This window comes from Chamaea fasciata, unplaced genomic scaffold, assembly GCF_029207755.1.
Source record: "Chamaea fasciata isolate MVZ Bird 193981 ecotype frontalis unplaced genomic scaffold, bChaFas1.0.hap1 SCAF_15, whole genome shotgun sequence".
In the NCBI taxonomy this organism is placed as follows: domain Eukaryota; kingdom Metazoa; phylum Chordata; class Aves; order Passeriformes; family Sylviidae; genus Chamaea; species Chamaea fasciata.
This window is the reverse complement of record NW_027094100.1, coordinates 1321597-1337124: the sequence shown is the minus strand read 5'-3', so window position 1 is coordinate 1337124 and position 15528 is coordinate 1321597. Positions and strand designations below refer to the sequence as shown.

The following is a 15528-nucleotide window of genomic DNA, read 5'->3' as shown; positions in this document are numbered from 1 at the left end:
TCTAATTTCATATAAATTAAGAGAACAAAGCTTCCAGGTCTTCTAAAGAAAAAAAGAACAATGTCAATATTGATTTTGCCACTATTTGGCTTAGAACAACTAACTTAAAACCAGTTCACTTGAGCTCCTAAACCTCAAGGAAGTGGTGTAGACATCTGACCCACCTCACACGGGTTCCTGACTCCAAAAAGCAGTTTGCCTTAAGAACAAAATACAGCTTATTTACTTAAAGAAACTGTTTCTGTTTGCAGGAGAGAATACAGAGAAGTGAAACAGATTTTTTTTTTCCAATTTTTCTTTTGGTTCGTTTTTTTTTTTTTTTTTTTTTTACAAAATTTATTGTGTGTTTGTCACGTTCAAAAAGCATTGACCACTGGGGCTTTTTGGGAACTGTTAGAATGCCAAGGTAAAGCTGGGATACTTGGAAGCTTAATTAGCAATTAATGACTGTCAGCTTGAGGAAAATCTGAACAGCCATGGGTTTGACACTTTAGACTTCCAATAGTTCTGTGGGCACAACAGAATAATTTTAAAAAGCATAAAGAAACTGGATGCTTTGGCAAGACCAGACAGTGTCATGAACATATGAAATTAAATCTTAAAATAAAAATATTTTCAGGGTCCGATGATTAAATCCTTGCCCCCATTTTCACATCTGTTTAATTTCAGTCTGAGCTCAAATTTTTACATCTGTCACAATTGCCTACATGGGCAATTCTGGAAAAACCAGGATGAAAACTGCTTTGGGATGAGCACCAGGAGACTCTTCACAAGGCATTGCAAGGCTGAAGGAATGGGTTGGAGGACACAGGAATTCACATGGTCAGGTAAGGACCAAAACTCACAGGGAAAAAAAACCAAAAGTGCATTGCATGAGAATGCCCCAATAGTGAGCAAAGACCATGCAAGAAAAGCTGGGATGGCAGTGGAGAGCAGCTCTGACTGGCTCCGAGGTGGACACTGAAAACATTCCCCACTGGAAAGCAACATTATCCACATCTCTACTCAAATATATGGCCCAAAAGCTGATTTAGGGAGGAATTTAATCAACTTTCCAGAAAGCCCTCTACAGAGCTGGTTCTGAAACAAAAAGGGACAGAGAATTGATAGTCTCTAAATTAAGACTGAAGCATACCAATGGTATTTACATCAAGCACTTCATCTTTCTGAATGCATGAAAAAGGACAATTTGCTTTTTAAGGGTGTCCTCTAAATCCGGCATACAGATAAAATACTCTGACATCCTGGATTTGTTTCAAAGCTTTTTGAGAAACACACACAAATAATTCAGATTTAGTCAATTTTATTTACAGTTTGTTTTTTTTTTTTACATTTCAGAGCATTACACAATTACATATCTCATTTTTCTGACCTGCAAACAGATACCTTAAACGGAAATATTTAAAAAAAAAAAAAAAAAGGAAAAAAAAAAAAAAAAAAGGAAAAAAAAAAAAGTTAGATACATCCAAAATGCAACAATTACACATCTGACAATTCACAAAGTGTAATTTACTAGGACGTATCCTATAAGAATTTAGGAACAACCAGTCAGGAGAAAATCTGACCAATTTCAGCAATTGATTATTTACACATTCAAAAGGAAGCCTCTCTTTAAGCTAAACCTCCAGGCAAACGGCCTGAAAGATTTCTTCAGGAAGAAAGACCAGCACGATTGACACCTATGCAGCATTAACAGCCCTTGATCCCGAACGCTGAGGCCTCCTCAGCTTTGTCTCAGAGCTACAGGCATCCCTCGACTTCTCCGACCCTGAAGTGATTTACTTGTGCCCCCGTGTGCATAGAAAGGTTGAGTGTTTGAAGTGGTCACTACGAGAAAACCCCATTTAATCTGGTCTTTAAGTCACGAAAATTCTTCTTCCTTACAACTCGTCTCCAATGCCATTGAAACCGGCCCACAGAGGGGAGCTCGGACCCACCCGGGCCTGGCCAGACTAAATTCATCGGAGACTGGGTAAAAAATAATCTTTAAAGACCATTTAGACAAGGCTTACATTTCTACACTTCCCTGATGGGCCACCTACTGAAACAAACAAACAAAAAAAAAGAAGTCACAGCTACTACCTTCATCCCTCGTGTCAACCCTGGGCCACACAGAACTAGTTACATACTGGGTAGAAACTACTAAAAAAATTTCCCTGCAAATCAGCTGCCTTCCAGCTGAGGCTATGGCTCCTATGCGTCGGGTGGTTGAGGAGGTTTGGTTTGTTTTGTTTTTTTTGTGGGGTCTTTTTTGGTTTTTTTTTTTTTTCTTTCTCTTTAAAAAAAAAAAAAAAAAACAAAAAAAACCCCAAAACTCTCACTTGAAAAAAAAAAAATACCTCAGTCCTGACTTTGAGGCTAATTGCGATTGGTTCGAACCGTCACCACGGAGCGCTACGCGCGGCACGAGTCTCGTACGAAAAGAGCAGTCAGTCAACCGAGTGCAACTTCTGACTTTGCCACGTCCTTCCTGGCAGTCCTCCCTAACCTGGCTACGGGTTTTTGGTGGAGCCTCCAGGTTTCTTGCCTACCTTACTCTCCACGTTCACGTCTCAAACTGCGTCAGCAGGGCCCGCACCTCGGGCGTGAGCTGCTTGGCAGCCTTGGCTGCCTCAGTGACGGCCTTGCGGTACAGACCCTTTCTCTTCTTATTAAAGCGCAACTGGAAGCTTTCTAAAAAGGGGGAGAGCTGTGCAAGAGCAAGGAAAGACGTGGTGGTGGAGCCAAACCATGAGATACGAGCCTCCTGGCGCACCAGCAGCCCGGTATCCTTGCGGCTCACAGTTATGGTAAGGATACGGGCCGGCCACCAAGGGAAGCCATAAATCTTGGCCCAAACAATGTCCCCTACACATACGGTCCTGCCATCTGGTGTGACACATTTAGAGACGTTTTTGGAAAAGACTTCTGTTTTCAAGGAATTACTGAGCTTTTTCTCTTCCTTCGAAGAGGAGGAGGAGGAGGAGGAGGAGGAAGAGGAGGAAGGTGCATGCATGCTGCCTGGAGGAAAATCAAAGCTTTCAGTAGAGCTACACTCAGAGTTGGTGGATTTCAAATCATCTGTGCTATCACTACTACAAACTGATGCACTGGAAGAGTCAGATTTCTTTTGATTAAGGGTCATGTAAACCGTTATATTGCTTTTGCTGCCTCTCTTGCCCAGTGTCTGCTGTTCATCCTGCTCAACAGTTACATGCACTTCACTCGTGTCCTGAACCTCACTGCTGGCCTCTTCGGGGCCTTCTGAGGGGCTCTGGGTTTCTGAAGGGGCCTCACCTGCTGAGCGGGTGGAGGAGCAGCGAGACTGGGGCTTAGTTGCCATCTTGCCGCTCCGTATTTTCTCAAGTCCTGTCTTGAGGGAAGAGTCATTCTCTTCGTTGCGGTACCGCTGGGGCTTGAGGCGCAATCGGGGCGGGAGGGACCCTGAGCTGGTGTTCTGAAGACGCCGCGTGAAGTGGACCTTTGAATGTGCGTTTTTGGAAGAGGAGGTTGCACTCTGCTTCTTCTGTGCCTTCTCTTTGGCCATTTTCAAGACTTCCCGAGCTTTCGCATGATCCATGTTTTTGCTCTGGAGAACTTTTTTTGTGTTCAACTGCGCTTTCGAAGTGTTTGCTTGTGCGGAAACTTTGACCACTCTGCTTCTGCCGTGGGCAATGTTCGAAACCTTGACCACAGCGTTCCTTTTCTGGCTTTCGTTTTGGCTTTTCCCATCCACCTTATGGTCAGTCTTAAGTTTTTTATTCACAGTAGTCACGCTCTCGTTTCTTCGCTTTTTACTGTCCTCGTATTTGGAAGAGTCACTTGCATTGCCACCTTTCTTGATCTCCTTTTTCTCTGCCACCACGCTGTTTTTGCACTTGTCGCACAGGACCTGCCGGGGCCGTAGCTTGATGGCGTTCATGATGGAAGTGGGTTCCTCCCTGTACATCTTCCTCTTGGGCCGCTTGATTTTCCGGGGTGGAGGCTGAGGTATTGACTGGTTATAGGTGTCCCTGATAAACAAAGGAGGAGGGTACGGTGCTCCCTCGTGAAACAGAGGAGGTGGTTTAGAAGTCCAAAGGCTTTGAGCTATGCTGGGCTCCGATGGCTGCGTGAGGGAGGAGTCGTCGGGGACCGCAGCGTCCGCCTCGCACTTCACCTGCGCCTCCTCTTGGAATGGTTTGCTTTGGAGCTGCATGGCTTCAGGTTTGTCCTTGTACTCCCTTTTAGGAAATATGGTCACAGGGATTCCATGGGGGCCAAACCTGAAAGAGAGAGGGGGGGGAAATTTCAACGTTTTGAGGGAATTTTCGCGGCGTTCATCGCAAAGGATTTGAAAACTCGTCTCACGTTAGGTACCAGCATTTGAAAACCACGAACCCCAGAGCAGTTAAAGCTTCATATCCAGCCTTATGGGAAGCTTTGAAAATGCAAGACACCAAAATAAAGCCAGCAGAGAACAAAACACACCCAGCTTCACCGATTTTCAGTTTCCCTCATATCAACAAGATGCCCTGAAAATGTAACAAAAATATCCCCGAGACAGCAGCAAAAGGATTAACTTGCTGCTTCCAGAAAATGCTTATGAACATCCAAACTCACCCCAACAACTCCCAGTCTACCCAAGCTCATTTTCCGTGCTAAGTCGACCTCATGCAAAGACATCCTCAGGAACTCTTCTTCCATTTTTAGCACAGCAGACAAGGATGAAAGGCCCAGATTGAACAGAGACAAATCGGGGCTGCCTAAATCCTTGCAGTGAACAGGGAGTGTTCCCTCCATCCACAAAAGCTCAGCACCTGATGCTTTATGGCCCAAAACTCCCCAGCCCAGTCTGAACCTCTCCCAGCAAAACTCCCCTTTATTTCACCTCACTACAAACTATTCCTCACTGTTCCCCGAGCAAACTAGATTTTAAGCCTTTCCCTCCTTTTCTCCAGACTGGAATCGCCCTAGATCAGGACAAGGGAGTAACTCCCCAAGATCTGTCCTCAGGCTCGTGTAGCACTGTGGCTGCTCCACAGCAACATCCCCTCAGCTGATCAAACTGAAGCTTATTTACCTTATTTCTATAAGTGCCTACACGTTGCCTTTATTTCCTCAAAACTGGATTTGAAACAAAGTCACCGTGTGTCAGAAGGTTCTTTACAGTGTCCCCACAAAAGCCATTGCTCGCTTGTCCTTTTGCTTATCACCAGCTTCTTTCTACAGCTAAAGTTGCAATGGAAGCAAACGACCCACCCAAGATTAAATTATCCACCCAGTTTGCATTTCAGCAGCCTGTACTTGTACAGACGTTTTCCCAGCCTATGGTCTGGCATTAAACCACAAGGGACTCGCTCGTAACTAAGTTCTACATTCCCTAAAGTCCCACAAGTCCATCAAGGGTAAAGAAGTTGCTTTTCCACAAATACTTTTCCCTCCACAAAGGATTGTAAGCTCACTCACTTCCAAGCGGGGCTTTAAAAGAAACAACCGGCTGACAGTAATTAAATTAGCAATATTTTCAGTGTTACTTGCATCAAGACCTTCAGCTTCTAAAAGATCCAGATCCTATCACTCAGCACCTGATAAAGATTAGAGGATTTGGTAAAAAGTTAATCTGTGGTAGGAGCTGAAAACAAGGCAGGGCAAGATCTCTGCTGTGCAAATTCCAGCCCCAAAAGCACGAGAGCAGAACTGGACAGGAGTGGGATGTGAAACCCCCCCAGACAAACATCTCAGTGCCTCAGGAACTGCATTTCCAGCCCTCCAGGCTATTCCCCTCTCCCAGAGGGCATTAATGTGACTCTGTGTCGGGAAATGGAGCATAATTAGCTGTCGCTGGGAAGAGGTGGATGAAGAGGACTGCCAGGGTTTCCAGAAGGATCCCATCCGAGCATCTCATCTCTCTTCTCCCAGGTTTTCATTCTGTTGCCTCACCAGCAAAGTGTGCCCGATTTACACTCCAAAGGCACAAAGAGGCTGACGGAAAGCTCAGCACACGCCTGACACCAGGAAATCAAAGATTCATCCTGCACCTTCCACTCTCCTTTCCTCCAAGCACAAAACACAGGCCAGAACTGAAGAACAGGAAGCCACAAGGGGTAATTTTTATGCAGGATGCAAACCTGCTTTAGTAAGACACAAAAGCAATCCAGAGTGAAGCCCTCAAGTCAGAGAATCCCTCACCAAAGGTATTGCATAGAAAACAAACCAGGCTCTGCCACCCCTGTCCACCTAGAAATTCATGACTGGGGAATAAAGAACACTCATGGATATTGTGCCAGGTATGATTCCTGTAAATGATGTGTTAATACAAAACATACAGTTAGTCCAAACAATCCACAGGACAAAATGTGATCGTTAAATCAAGAGACTGATCGCAGTGTGTTGTGTCTTCTCTGGGCCTCACCCAACAGCAGACTCTGTTTAGTTTTTGATTATCTCCCTTTCCTCCCCGGCTAATCAAGTTCTCCAGCAACTTGGGAGAATGACACGAAAACAAAGAAGAGAAAACAATGGCTGAAAACTCGCAAATGAAACAGCAAAGAATAAAGGGAAAGAATAAAGACAAAGAACAAGGGCAGAAGAGAGGGATTTATTTTTCCTGAGACAAGCAGCAGAATGAAGGCATGAGCTTAAACCTCTTCAGGACAAGGCATGACACAGCACCCAAAGACTTCTGCAGCAAGCACAGGTGTTTATTGCGTGTACCAGGATTCCAACCTGCCTTGGTGGACCTTGGAGATAAATACTCCTCATACAACTACAACCTCAGTCGTTTTTGTCACACCCGCCGCAAGGCCGAACTGGTTTGTTGTGTTAGCACTTAGACAGAAGAGCTGCTTTGGTTCATCTGCCACAGGGATGAAGGAGGACTAAAAGGCATCCACAGAGAACAAAATTCAAACACTCCAAGGCACACAGCTCAGCCGTACCGTGACATTTACTGGTCCCCAGGCAGTCACTGCCTGGCACTAGATCAGCTCTGAGGAGAAACCATTTCAGGGACCCCACACTGGGGCTCCCAACACGCTCCTGTGCCCACACCTTGCACGTTTAACTCCTACAAGGAATTGCCTTGTCTTTACTCCAACAACAAAACAGGGTTCTTTTAATACACTGATCCCAAATATCACCTCACCCCATCAGATTGCAAGGGCAGGAAAGTAAAGATATCCTGCAATTACTGTTCACTTAAAATAAAACTCCCCTGGTGCCCAAGTTCCAGCTGCTCCCTGCCCGCCCCAGACTGGTGTGACACTTCTACCTCAGACCATCACACCCCAAGGAACGGCAACAATCACTGACAGGGCATCTGAAAGGGAAGGGCTGGAAAAAACCAAACTCACAAACGGATATTTCAGCCTCAAGCCCCAGGGCCCTGCTGCTTCCCACCTGTGGAAATCACAGCTGGTTTTCCCTGGAGTCACCTCCTCTTCTGCCAAGGTGTCCCAGCCCTTTTTTTGCCTCGGAAATGCATCTCTAAGAGAGGATGGGTGTATAAAAGTCATTTCTCAGAGGTTTTCCAAGCAGCCAGGGCAATCAGCAGGATGTGATTGCACTTCTGCAGATGCCACTGCAAAGTGCATTTTCGCTGGAGACAGAAATAGCAACGGGGGATCAGGACCTGTGCTGAACCAAGAGCCTGATCAATGCCGGCACTGCCATGGTATTTACACTGAGAGGAGCTTCCAATTGACCAGGGTGTGCAGAGACAGAAACAGGGTGAAACCGGGGTAAAAACGGGGTAAAAACACAGAGGCTTCATCTCCACTTTGCCAGCTGCAAGTTAATTAATAGGCAGCCATGGCATCCAAAAACCAGTTTTGGTACCAAACCCAAAATGCTGTCATTCAAAGCCAGAGAGTTTTGTATTGCAGACATCTAAACTTAAGTATTTAAGGAAAGTAAAGCCCCCTTTTTTTTTTCAAATCTAAATCCTGCAGCAGAATTACTGCAATGAATGCATATTACTGTTCAATTTATATGCAAAACAGAACAGTTAAAGAGTACTTTTTCAGGAATAACCATGAGAGAAAAGCAACAAATCCCATTTTAACTCCTGACTGTATGTACATAAACAAAGCACATCAACAACACTCCCCGGGGCAAAGCGTTTTACGTTAACACCTGAAGTTTAAAGTTCTCATCTTTAGCCTCCAATGTCTGGCTTCTCTGCTAAAAGGGAGAGAAATGAAAAGCCCCTTGTTCTGCCAAAGGAACAGGTTCAGAACTATTTCCCATTTGTCTCTGGACACATTGAACTGACACCAACAAAGCAGAGAAACTTGTGTCCAAGTGTAAAGTCTGTGGTAAATGATCAGAACCCATCCTCACCACCAAGGCAGGGCAGAAATTTCCTGTTCTTTCCTGCTCTTGTACCCAAGATCATCCTTGGCGTTCTGCAAAGCCGGGACAAGCAACAACTGAAGGCGTTTTTGTTGCATGGATGGAAGTTCCAGGAGGATAATAACATGCTGAAAGAACTATGGATATGTATTTCATGCATCCAAACTGGGGGTTTAAATTATAACATTCCATGGGATACACAGTTAGATCCCAGCTATTTGAACGCAAACTTTTTTTTTCCAGAATTCCTCAAAATACCCTGCATTGAAAACACAGATTATGCAACCAGCTATTTTTAATGGAGGATTGACTTGGTGTGACAAAGCACAAGATGGGGTATCTTGCTTTAAGTGCAGGCACCTTCCTGAAAAAAGCATTCCCAGAAGCCAAACAATCGGCTCCCCGGTTTAGTCACCTCGTGAGCGACGTAACAGCAGGCTGAGCAGCCCAGAAAACGCACATTTCACCCAGAGCTCGGAAGGCACGGCACAGGACTGCAGGGAGTGACTCCTGGGAACAGCACGGCACAAAGAAAAGACAGGATGCTTTGGGTTTAGGCTTTTCATTAACTCCCGTAATTTTACCGGCACACCTGCGAAGCTGCAGGTCGGTTTGAAGTGAGGTATCTTTTAATTTTTACATCTGGTGCCATTATCAGCTGTCACTTCCATGCTGAAGGAGATACTTCGCTGATACGTTCACTGTGATCTGTTTGGAAGGATTATCCCTCGAATAAACTCTTCAAGAACATCCACATGCCAGACCCAGGACTTGTGGAAGAGGATGGAGCCATTAAATAATGGATGAAGTGTCAAGATGGCCAAGATTCATCAGACCCATGACAGAGAAGAAAGTGAATGCAGAGTGAAAATTTGCCCCCTGCCTCAACACCTTGAGCCAAGCCAAGAACACTGCTGGAATACAGAGAATTCCCTAAGGAAGGACAGACCAACCATCACCTGTCACATCCCAGACCAACAAAGAACAGCTGGAGACCACAGATTCCTTCAGGAGAGGAGAGCTGGAGACCCAATCCAGACCCCAGTTCTAACCCCAGCATCCAAGTGGAGCTACATTGGAAACCTTCAATAAAATCTCTGGCACTCACAAGAAAAACCACCTGAATTACTCTCTGAAGCACTCTGATCACACCTGAGCTTCCCACGCTCTGGGGATCATAAAAACAAATGTCAAAGAGGTGTCGGGGCTGCTCCTCAAATGGCAGAATCTCACCAGGCTCCCCTGGGCTCCTGAGAAACTCCCAAGAGGGCAGGAGACGAGGTGTGGGCACACCCCGGGAACTGAGGGCAAGGTTTAAAATAAAATAAACCCGAGCACACAACCCCGAGTCACAGCCGCTCCTTTACTGCCGACAGTGTGCCTCACAGAACCCCAGGCCTCCGACAAAACCCTGCCCTTCCCCAGGCACGGCTGAGCACAGGCTGGCCCTGGTTATTAAATCTAGGAGCAGGGAGAAATGGATCTCATTTGTTCACGTGAGGCTTCTGCTCTTTCCTCCTCACATCGTTCTTTTGCAGCACAAGCTGAATTAACACACTGGGAACAGCACAGGATTCCAAGTGAGTGCTCTACCTGAAAACTGCTGCTGGGACTGTGAGGATTGCAAATTGCCTGTAAAAGTTTCTTTTCCTCACACAGCTCATGCACACCGCGGTGCAGGAAGTCCTTCCTCATCTTCCATAACAAAAGCCCAATAAAGACATCATTTCAAACATCTGTCTCCTAGGAACACACTGGACATCTCATTAAGGCTCTCAGGTCGGAAAACAACTTTTTGCTCTTTCTCTCTCCCTCAAGAACTATTCTGAACACACACAGGTCAGAAGGGAGCTGGTTTAGAACAGAAGACAAGGCACACGTCCTTCACATCTGCAGGGTTAGAAGGAAAATTTCAGTCAAATGATAAAGCCATAAAAAGGCCAAGTCTTGACTGCTGGCGAAACAACAGAACGTAAATTTAATCCCCGCCCTCCTCCCCTAATCTTTGGGAAGGAAAAAGAAAACAACAAAATAATAAAAGAAAACACACAGAAATAATTATCCTTTCTCCAGAAGAACAAGCTGAAACCACAACTTCTTCATCCTGTGTTTTAAGATTTACAAATGCTCCACTCCTCAGGTATTTCCGTCCCGCAGGTGCAGAGCAGGGTTTCCTCTGAGCCAGCAGGTGGGATGGAGCAATGGCAGGGACAGGCAGCTCAGGGGGCTTTAAACCCCCCAGAACCAGGATGGGCTGGAGGGGACCTTAAATCCCACCCAGCGCCACCCCAGCCATGGCAGGGACACCTCCCGCTGTCCCCAGTGTCCAGCCTGGCCTGGGACGCTGCCAGGGCCTGCCCGCCCTGCCAGGGAGCAATCCCTGCCCAACGGCACTGGGAAAGCCACTCCCTGTGTCCTGTCCCTCCAGCTCCTGATGAAGTTCCCTCTCCAGCCCCTTCAGAAGGTGCTCTGAGGGCTCCACACAACCTTCTCCTCTCCAGAATGAACATTCCCAGCCCATCTCCATGGGGAGGGTTCTCCTTGCAGCCCCCTCAGCACCTTGGGGCCTCCTCTGGAGCCTCCAGCAGCTCTGCAGGTGGGGTCTCACCTGAGCGGGGAAGGACGCCTGGGCTGTGGGGTTTGTCCCCAGGCATTTCTCCTCCCCGCGTGAGGCTGCTGCGCTCCCTGGCCCTGCCCTCAGGGCTCCCCCGGGAGCCCCCAGCAGAACCTCACCCCGCGGCACTAAAGCGCTGAAAAGGCAAAGGCAGCAGCACTAATGAAGTTCAACAGGAGGAACACGTCCTGAATTTGTGCAACGAGCCCTCAGAGGAACCACAGCGGGGACAGGCTCCTCTGCAGATGAGGATTCGCTGCGCAGCAAGCGGACCTGGCACTCAGGACAACGTGGGCTCCTGTTTTCCGCTCTTTTCAAAACTTCCTGAAGGTACAGGAGGCTGCCACTGGGACAGGCAGGGAAACCACCCCCAAAAATTACCTCAAATAAAGGAAGGAATAAAGCCCACTTGTGGTACAAACTGCTAAAGGGATATCCCATGCCCAGGGGGTGGGAGAGGGCATCAGGCCCCTCACACAACCGTCACTGACTTCCTACCAGAGTCACCAAGAATAAAATGCAAAGTCAGGGCATCATCCCAACAATGGAAAAAGCAGTAAGATGAAACAGCCAAAAAAACCCCTTAAATCACAAATACATGGGGATAGTTTTGTTTTTCTTTCCTTAAGAAGTTCGGGTAACTCAGAACATGACTTGGGAAGACGAAAGGGAACACAGTGCACGGGTTTTTAAACTTACTCTTCTCAGTACAGTCTGGAAGCAGCACCTTCACTGCTCCGGAGGGTGCAGAAGGGAAAGAGAAACGAAGATCCAAAAAGGAACAGGAATTATTTCCCCCTGATCACACCACGAACACAGCATCAGCACGTGCAGTGAACACAGCCACTTCTGCAAGCTCCTGAATGATTAAATTCTAATACAGATTGTCACTTTTACTTAGTAACAGCTGTCACTCTTAAAATATTGATCCCTTTGGCATTAGGAGAGTTGGTGAGATTATTCTCATGCATTTGAATGAGGCAGATTTCAGCAAGCAGCCACATCTCAGGCTGGAAATCCCAGTGTTGTCATGTAAATGTGTGGAATCGAGGTGGTTCTCATTTAACCCTGCCCTTCTTTTTACTTCATGGTCCAGTGGAAAAACTTATGACAAGAATTCCAGGGCCTGCCACGGCTACAGAAGGAAGTTCGTGAAAACCATTCGTGTTCTGCAAGTCCAGGTGCTGCCACATGAAACAAAAATAAAGAGATCTAAGGAAAAGCTGCCACCCAGACAATTGCACCTGTTAGTCACCACAGAAGGGGTAAAATGGAATTGCTGGACATACAGGCAACACTTCTTTTTTTTTTTTTTTTAATAATGCTTCCATTTCTTAGAGGTAGGAAGTTCTTGGGCTATTTCTAGAGCTTATTTTGCACTGCATTTCCTGCTCTGAGACATCTGATAAATCACTCTAGTTATCTTACCAACGTCTTGCTGTCACCAGCCAAATGTCACAGACCTTATGGCTCGAAATTCAGCTTTTCTTGTGCAGGCCCTCTGCAGAGCTGGGCCTTGGGGATTTCAATTCCCGTGTCAAAGCACCTCTGGAGGAACAAATGGCTGCAGTGCCAAGAGAGGGCCAGCCCCACGCTCCCTGCGGGGCTTTTCCCCAGGTCCCAGGGAGGCTGGAGAGGTTTCCACCAGGGCACAGCAGCAGCCTGCAAAGTGACCTGTGCTGCCCAGGTCAGAGCAGGGCACAGAAAACACTGTGATGGGATGTCTGCGCTCAGCAGGACAGGATCCCTCCCAGGAGAAAAGGAGGAGCTGGGATTTTCCTGCAGGGCCTTTGTCACCCTCCTGCCCGGGGTAACCCTGCCGTTTTCTGGGACAACTTCAAACCTACAAAAGAATTTGTGATACCCGGGATTACACTTCACTTTGTGTCACCTCCTGCCCTGCTCTGAGACGTTTCACCCTACCCAGGGCTGGAGTTCTGCTCAGCATTTCACACCTCGTCAAGTGACAGACTGCAAACATCATCCCATGACATTATCCCAAACCTGGGGGTCAGGAAAGGCCTTTGAGTGTCAAAGCCCAAGCCACAAGTGCTGGTCCCCACAATTCTCCTTTTAGGAACCACCGACAATATTAATATTTCAGGAAGTTGCTGAACAGCTCCTAACAACATAAAAGGAGTGATAAAAGACATTTGTCCGCACACAGCTTAAATCTGGGGCTGGGAAAGTGCTGCATATTTTGCATACCGATAATTTTAAATAATAACCTCGCTCAAATTTCACTTTTCTCTCAAGAACTTGCGGAGTCCTTACAAGTCTAAAAAAAAAGACGAAGAAGTATTTTCACCTGCTGATAGAAGCTGGATTGTTTGTAAGACACCACGATCTCTCCCGAGAGCTTCTCACTGCTGAAAGGCAGTGGAAAAAAAGCAAACCCCGAACGCTGCTGTCTGAGAAGTTATTCAGAGATGCGTAAAAATCCCCCCCGCCGTCCACGAGGATATTTAAGAACCGTGAAACTTCACCCCGTTCGTTGCATACAAGGAGCAATCAGTGCTAATTAATAACTGAGCTGGAAAACCATTATTCCGGAAAATAGTATGGACTGAAAGAGAAGGTTACCTAGGCAATGTGAGGCCGAACGAGCAGGGCGATCGGCTCAGTTCTGTGCAGACAGGGGGATAAACCCGGCTCTGCGCTGCTGCCGGCACTCGGGGATGCTGCTGCTGCCCGCCCCGGGAGCCGGCCGAGCCAAAGGCTGTGCCCGTGTGCCCCATTCCCCATTCCCCGAGCAGCCCCGGCTGCCAGCGGCCAGGAGGAGGGACAGGAGGGACAGGAGGGAGAGGAGGGACAGGAGGGACAGGAGGGAGAGGAGGGAGAGGATGCCGCTCCGCTCCCCGGGGAGGACGCGGGGGCAGGAGCTGCTCGGCCCGGGGCCACGGAGGGCTGGGATGGGAGGGAAGCGATGGGATGCGAGGGAAGCGCTGGGATGGGATGGGAAGCGAGGGGAGGGAAGGGAAGCCGCAGAGCCCACGAGGGTCCCGGCGGGGCCGCCCCCATCCCGCCCCCGGCGGCTCCGGGAGCGCTCCCGGGCTCGGCGCTGGGTGGGGGCTCGGGCTGGGCTCCCCCCGAGCTCTCTCACCTTTTCGAGAGGTCCATGAGGACCCCGGAAAAAAGCTTCTCTCCCAGCCGGAACGAGACCACCAGGGCGTCCTCGATGATGTGGTCCAGGGTGACCCGCACCTCGGAGCCGGGCAGCAGCGCGGGCGCCTCCGCCTCCGCTCCGCCCGGGGCCGCGGGCACGGCCGGCTCGGGCTCCTCCGCGGCGGCGGCAGCATCCGGCTCCTCCTCCTCCGGCCGGGGCGGCTCCTCCCCGGGCCCCGCGGAGCCCCCGGCAGCCGGCGGGCAGGGCTGCGGCGGCTCCCGGGCCGGCTGCGGCGGCGGGCAGGGCTGCGGCGGCTCCGAGCAGCCCGGGCTGGGCGCTGCGCGGGGCTCGGCCCGCGGCGATTCTCCCCCCGGGCTGCGCGGCGGCGGCGGCGGCTCCTCCGTCCTTCCCGCGTCCGCCTCGCGGGTCCCGCCGGGGCTCCGGGCGCGCTGCACCGGCGGCGGCTCCTCGGCCTTGCCGCCGTCGGCCTCCTCGCCATCCGGCACCGCCGACTCCACGGCCTCGCTGACGGCGGGCGGAGGGTCCGCGCCGGCCTCGCTGCCCGGGATCGGCTCCATCTCGGGCTCGGCCTCGCCGGCCCCGCCGTCCCCCGGCACCGCCGCAGTCGCCGCCGCCTCCGCAGCCATGGCCGCCATTTTCTCCGCCGCCTCCCTCCAGCAGCGGGAGCGACGGCCACGGCCCGCGGGGAGGGAGGGCCCGCCCCCCGCGCCCGCAGCCTGCGCGCTATTGGCGGGCGCGCCGCAACGCTGCGTTCCTATTGGAAGATGCGGCTGTCCATCCGGCCCCGCCGGAACTTCTCGTTGGCCAGCGGGGGTTTCATTCAGTGCGGAGCCGGGAAGGGGAAGAGGGGGCGTGGCTTAATAATTTATAGGCAGCCCATGAGGGAGGGCGGGGCCGGTGGGGCAGCGCCGCCATCTGATTGGCGGAGGGAGGCGTCGCTCCCGGGGGAGGGCGGTGATTGGCGGCGCCGAGTGCCCGCGGGGGGCGCGCGGGGAAGGTGCTGAGGGCGGGAGGGCGCCATGGCGGGCACCGGGCGCCTCTCTGAGGGAGCGCCTCGCTCCTCAGCCTGCTCGGGTCGCCCCTCGTGGGATCGGCCTGGGGCGGCTCCCCCGCGGGGCACAGCCCGGCGCTGTGTCCTGACTTGTACAGTGAGGGCAAGGCAGCTGCTGGTTCCCGTGCTGGGGGAGCACTTAGGGGTGACACTGCAGAGAGGGAAGATCACAGACTATGCGGAGTTAAAAGGGACCCACAAGGATCATCCAGTCCGACTCCTGCCCCACCAATCCCACCCGGGGCATCCCTGGAGCGCTGTCCCAGCCCTCCTGGAGCTCGGGGGACATTCCCTGGGGAGCCTGGGCAGGGCCAGCACCCTCTGCGGGAAGAACCTTTCCCCAAACCCAACCCCAACCTGCCCTGGCACCGCTCCAGCCCTGCCCCGGGTCCTGTCCCTGTCGCCCCAGATCAGTGTCTGACC

General features: G+C 50.2%; 1 protein-coding gene across 5 annotated transcripts in view; it reads right to left on the bottom strand.

Moving 5' to 3' along the window:
• PWWP2A (PWWP domain containing 2A) overlaps window positions 1-14693 on the bottom strand; it is a 29364-nt gene extending 14671 nt beyond the window's left edge. For 2 of the 5 annotated variants that reach the window (XM_066196899.1, XM_066196901.1), the window contains exons 1-2: window positions 14031-14693; window positions 3277-4244 (exon numbers count right to left, since the gene is read on the bottom strand). In XM_066196899.1, the coding sequence (XP_066052996.1) occupies window positions 3277-4244; window positions 14031-14689 (1627 nt within the window). In that variant the 5' untranslated portion in view covers window positions 14690-14693. Of the gene's footprint in view, window positions 1-307; window positions 1387-2339; window positions 4245-14030 lie in introns of those variants that run through there. The other 3 variants (XM_066196898.1, XR_010723108.1, XM_066196897.1) reach the window with 3 other exon arrangements.
• Window positions 14694-15528: the final 835 nt, after the last annotated feature.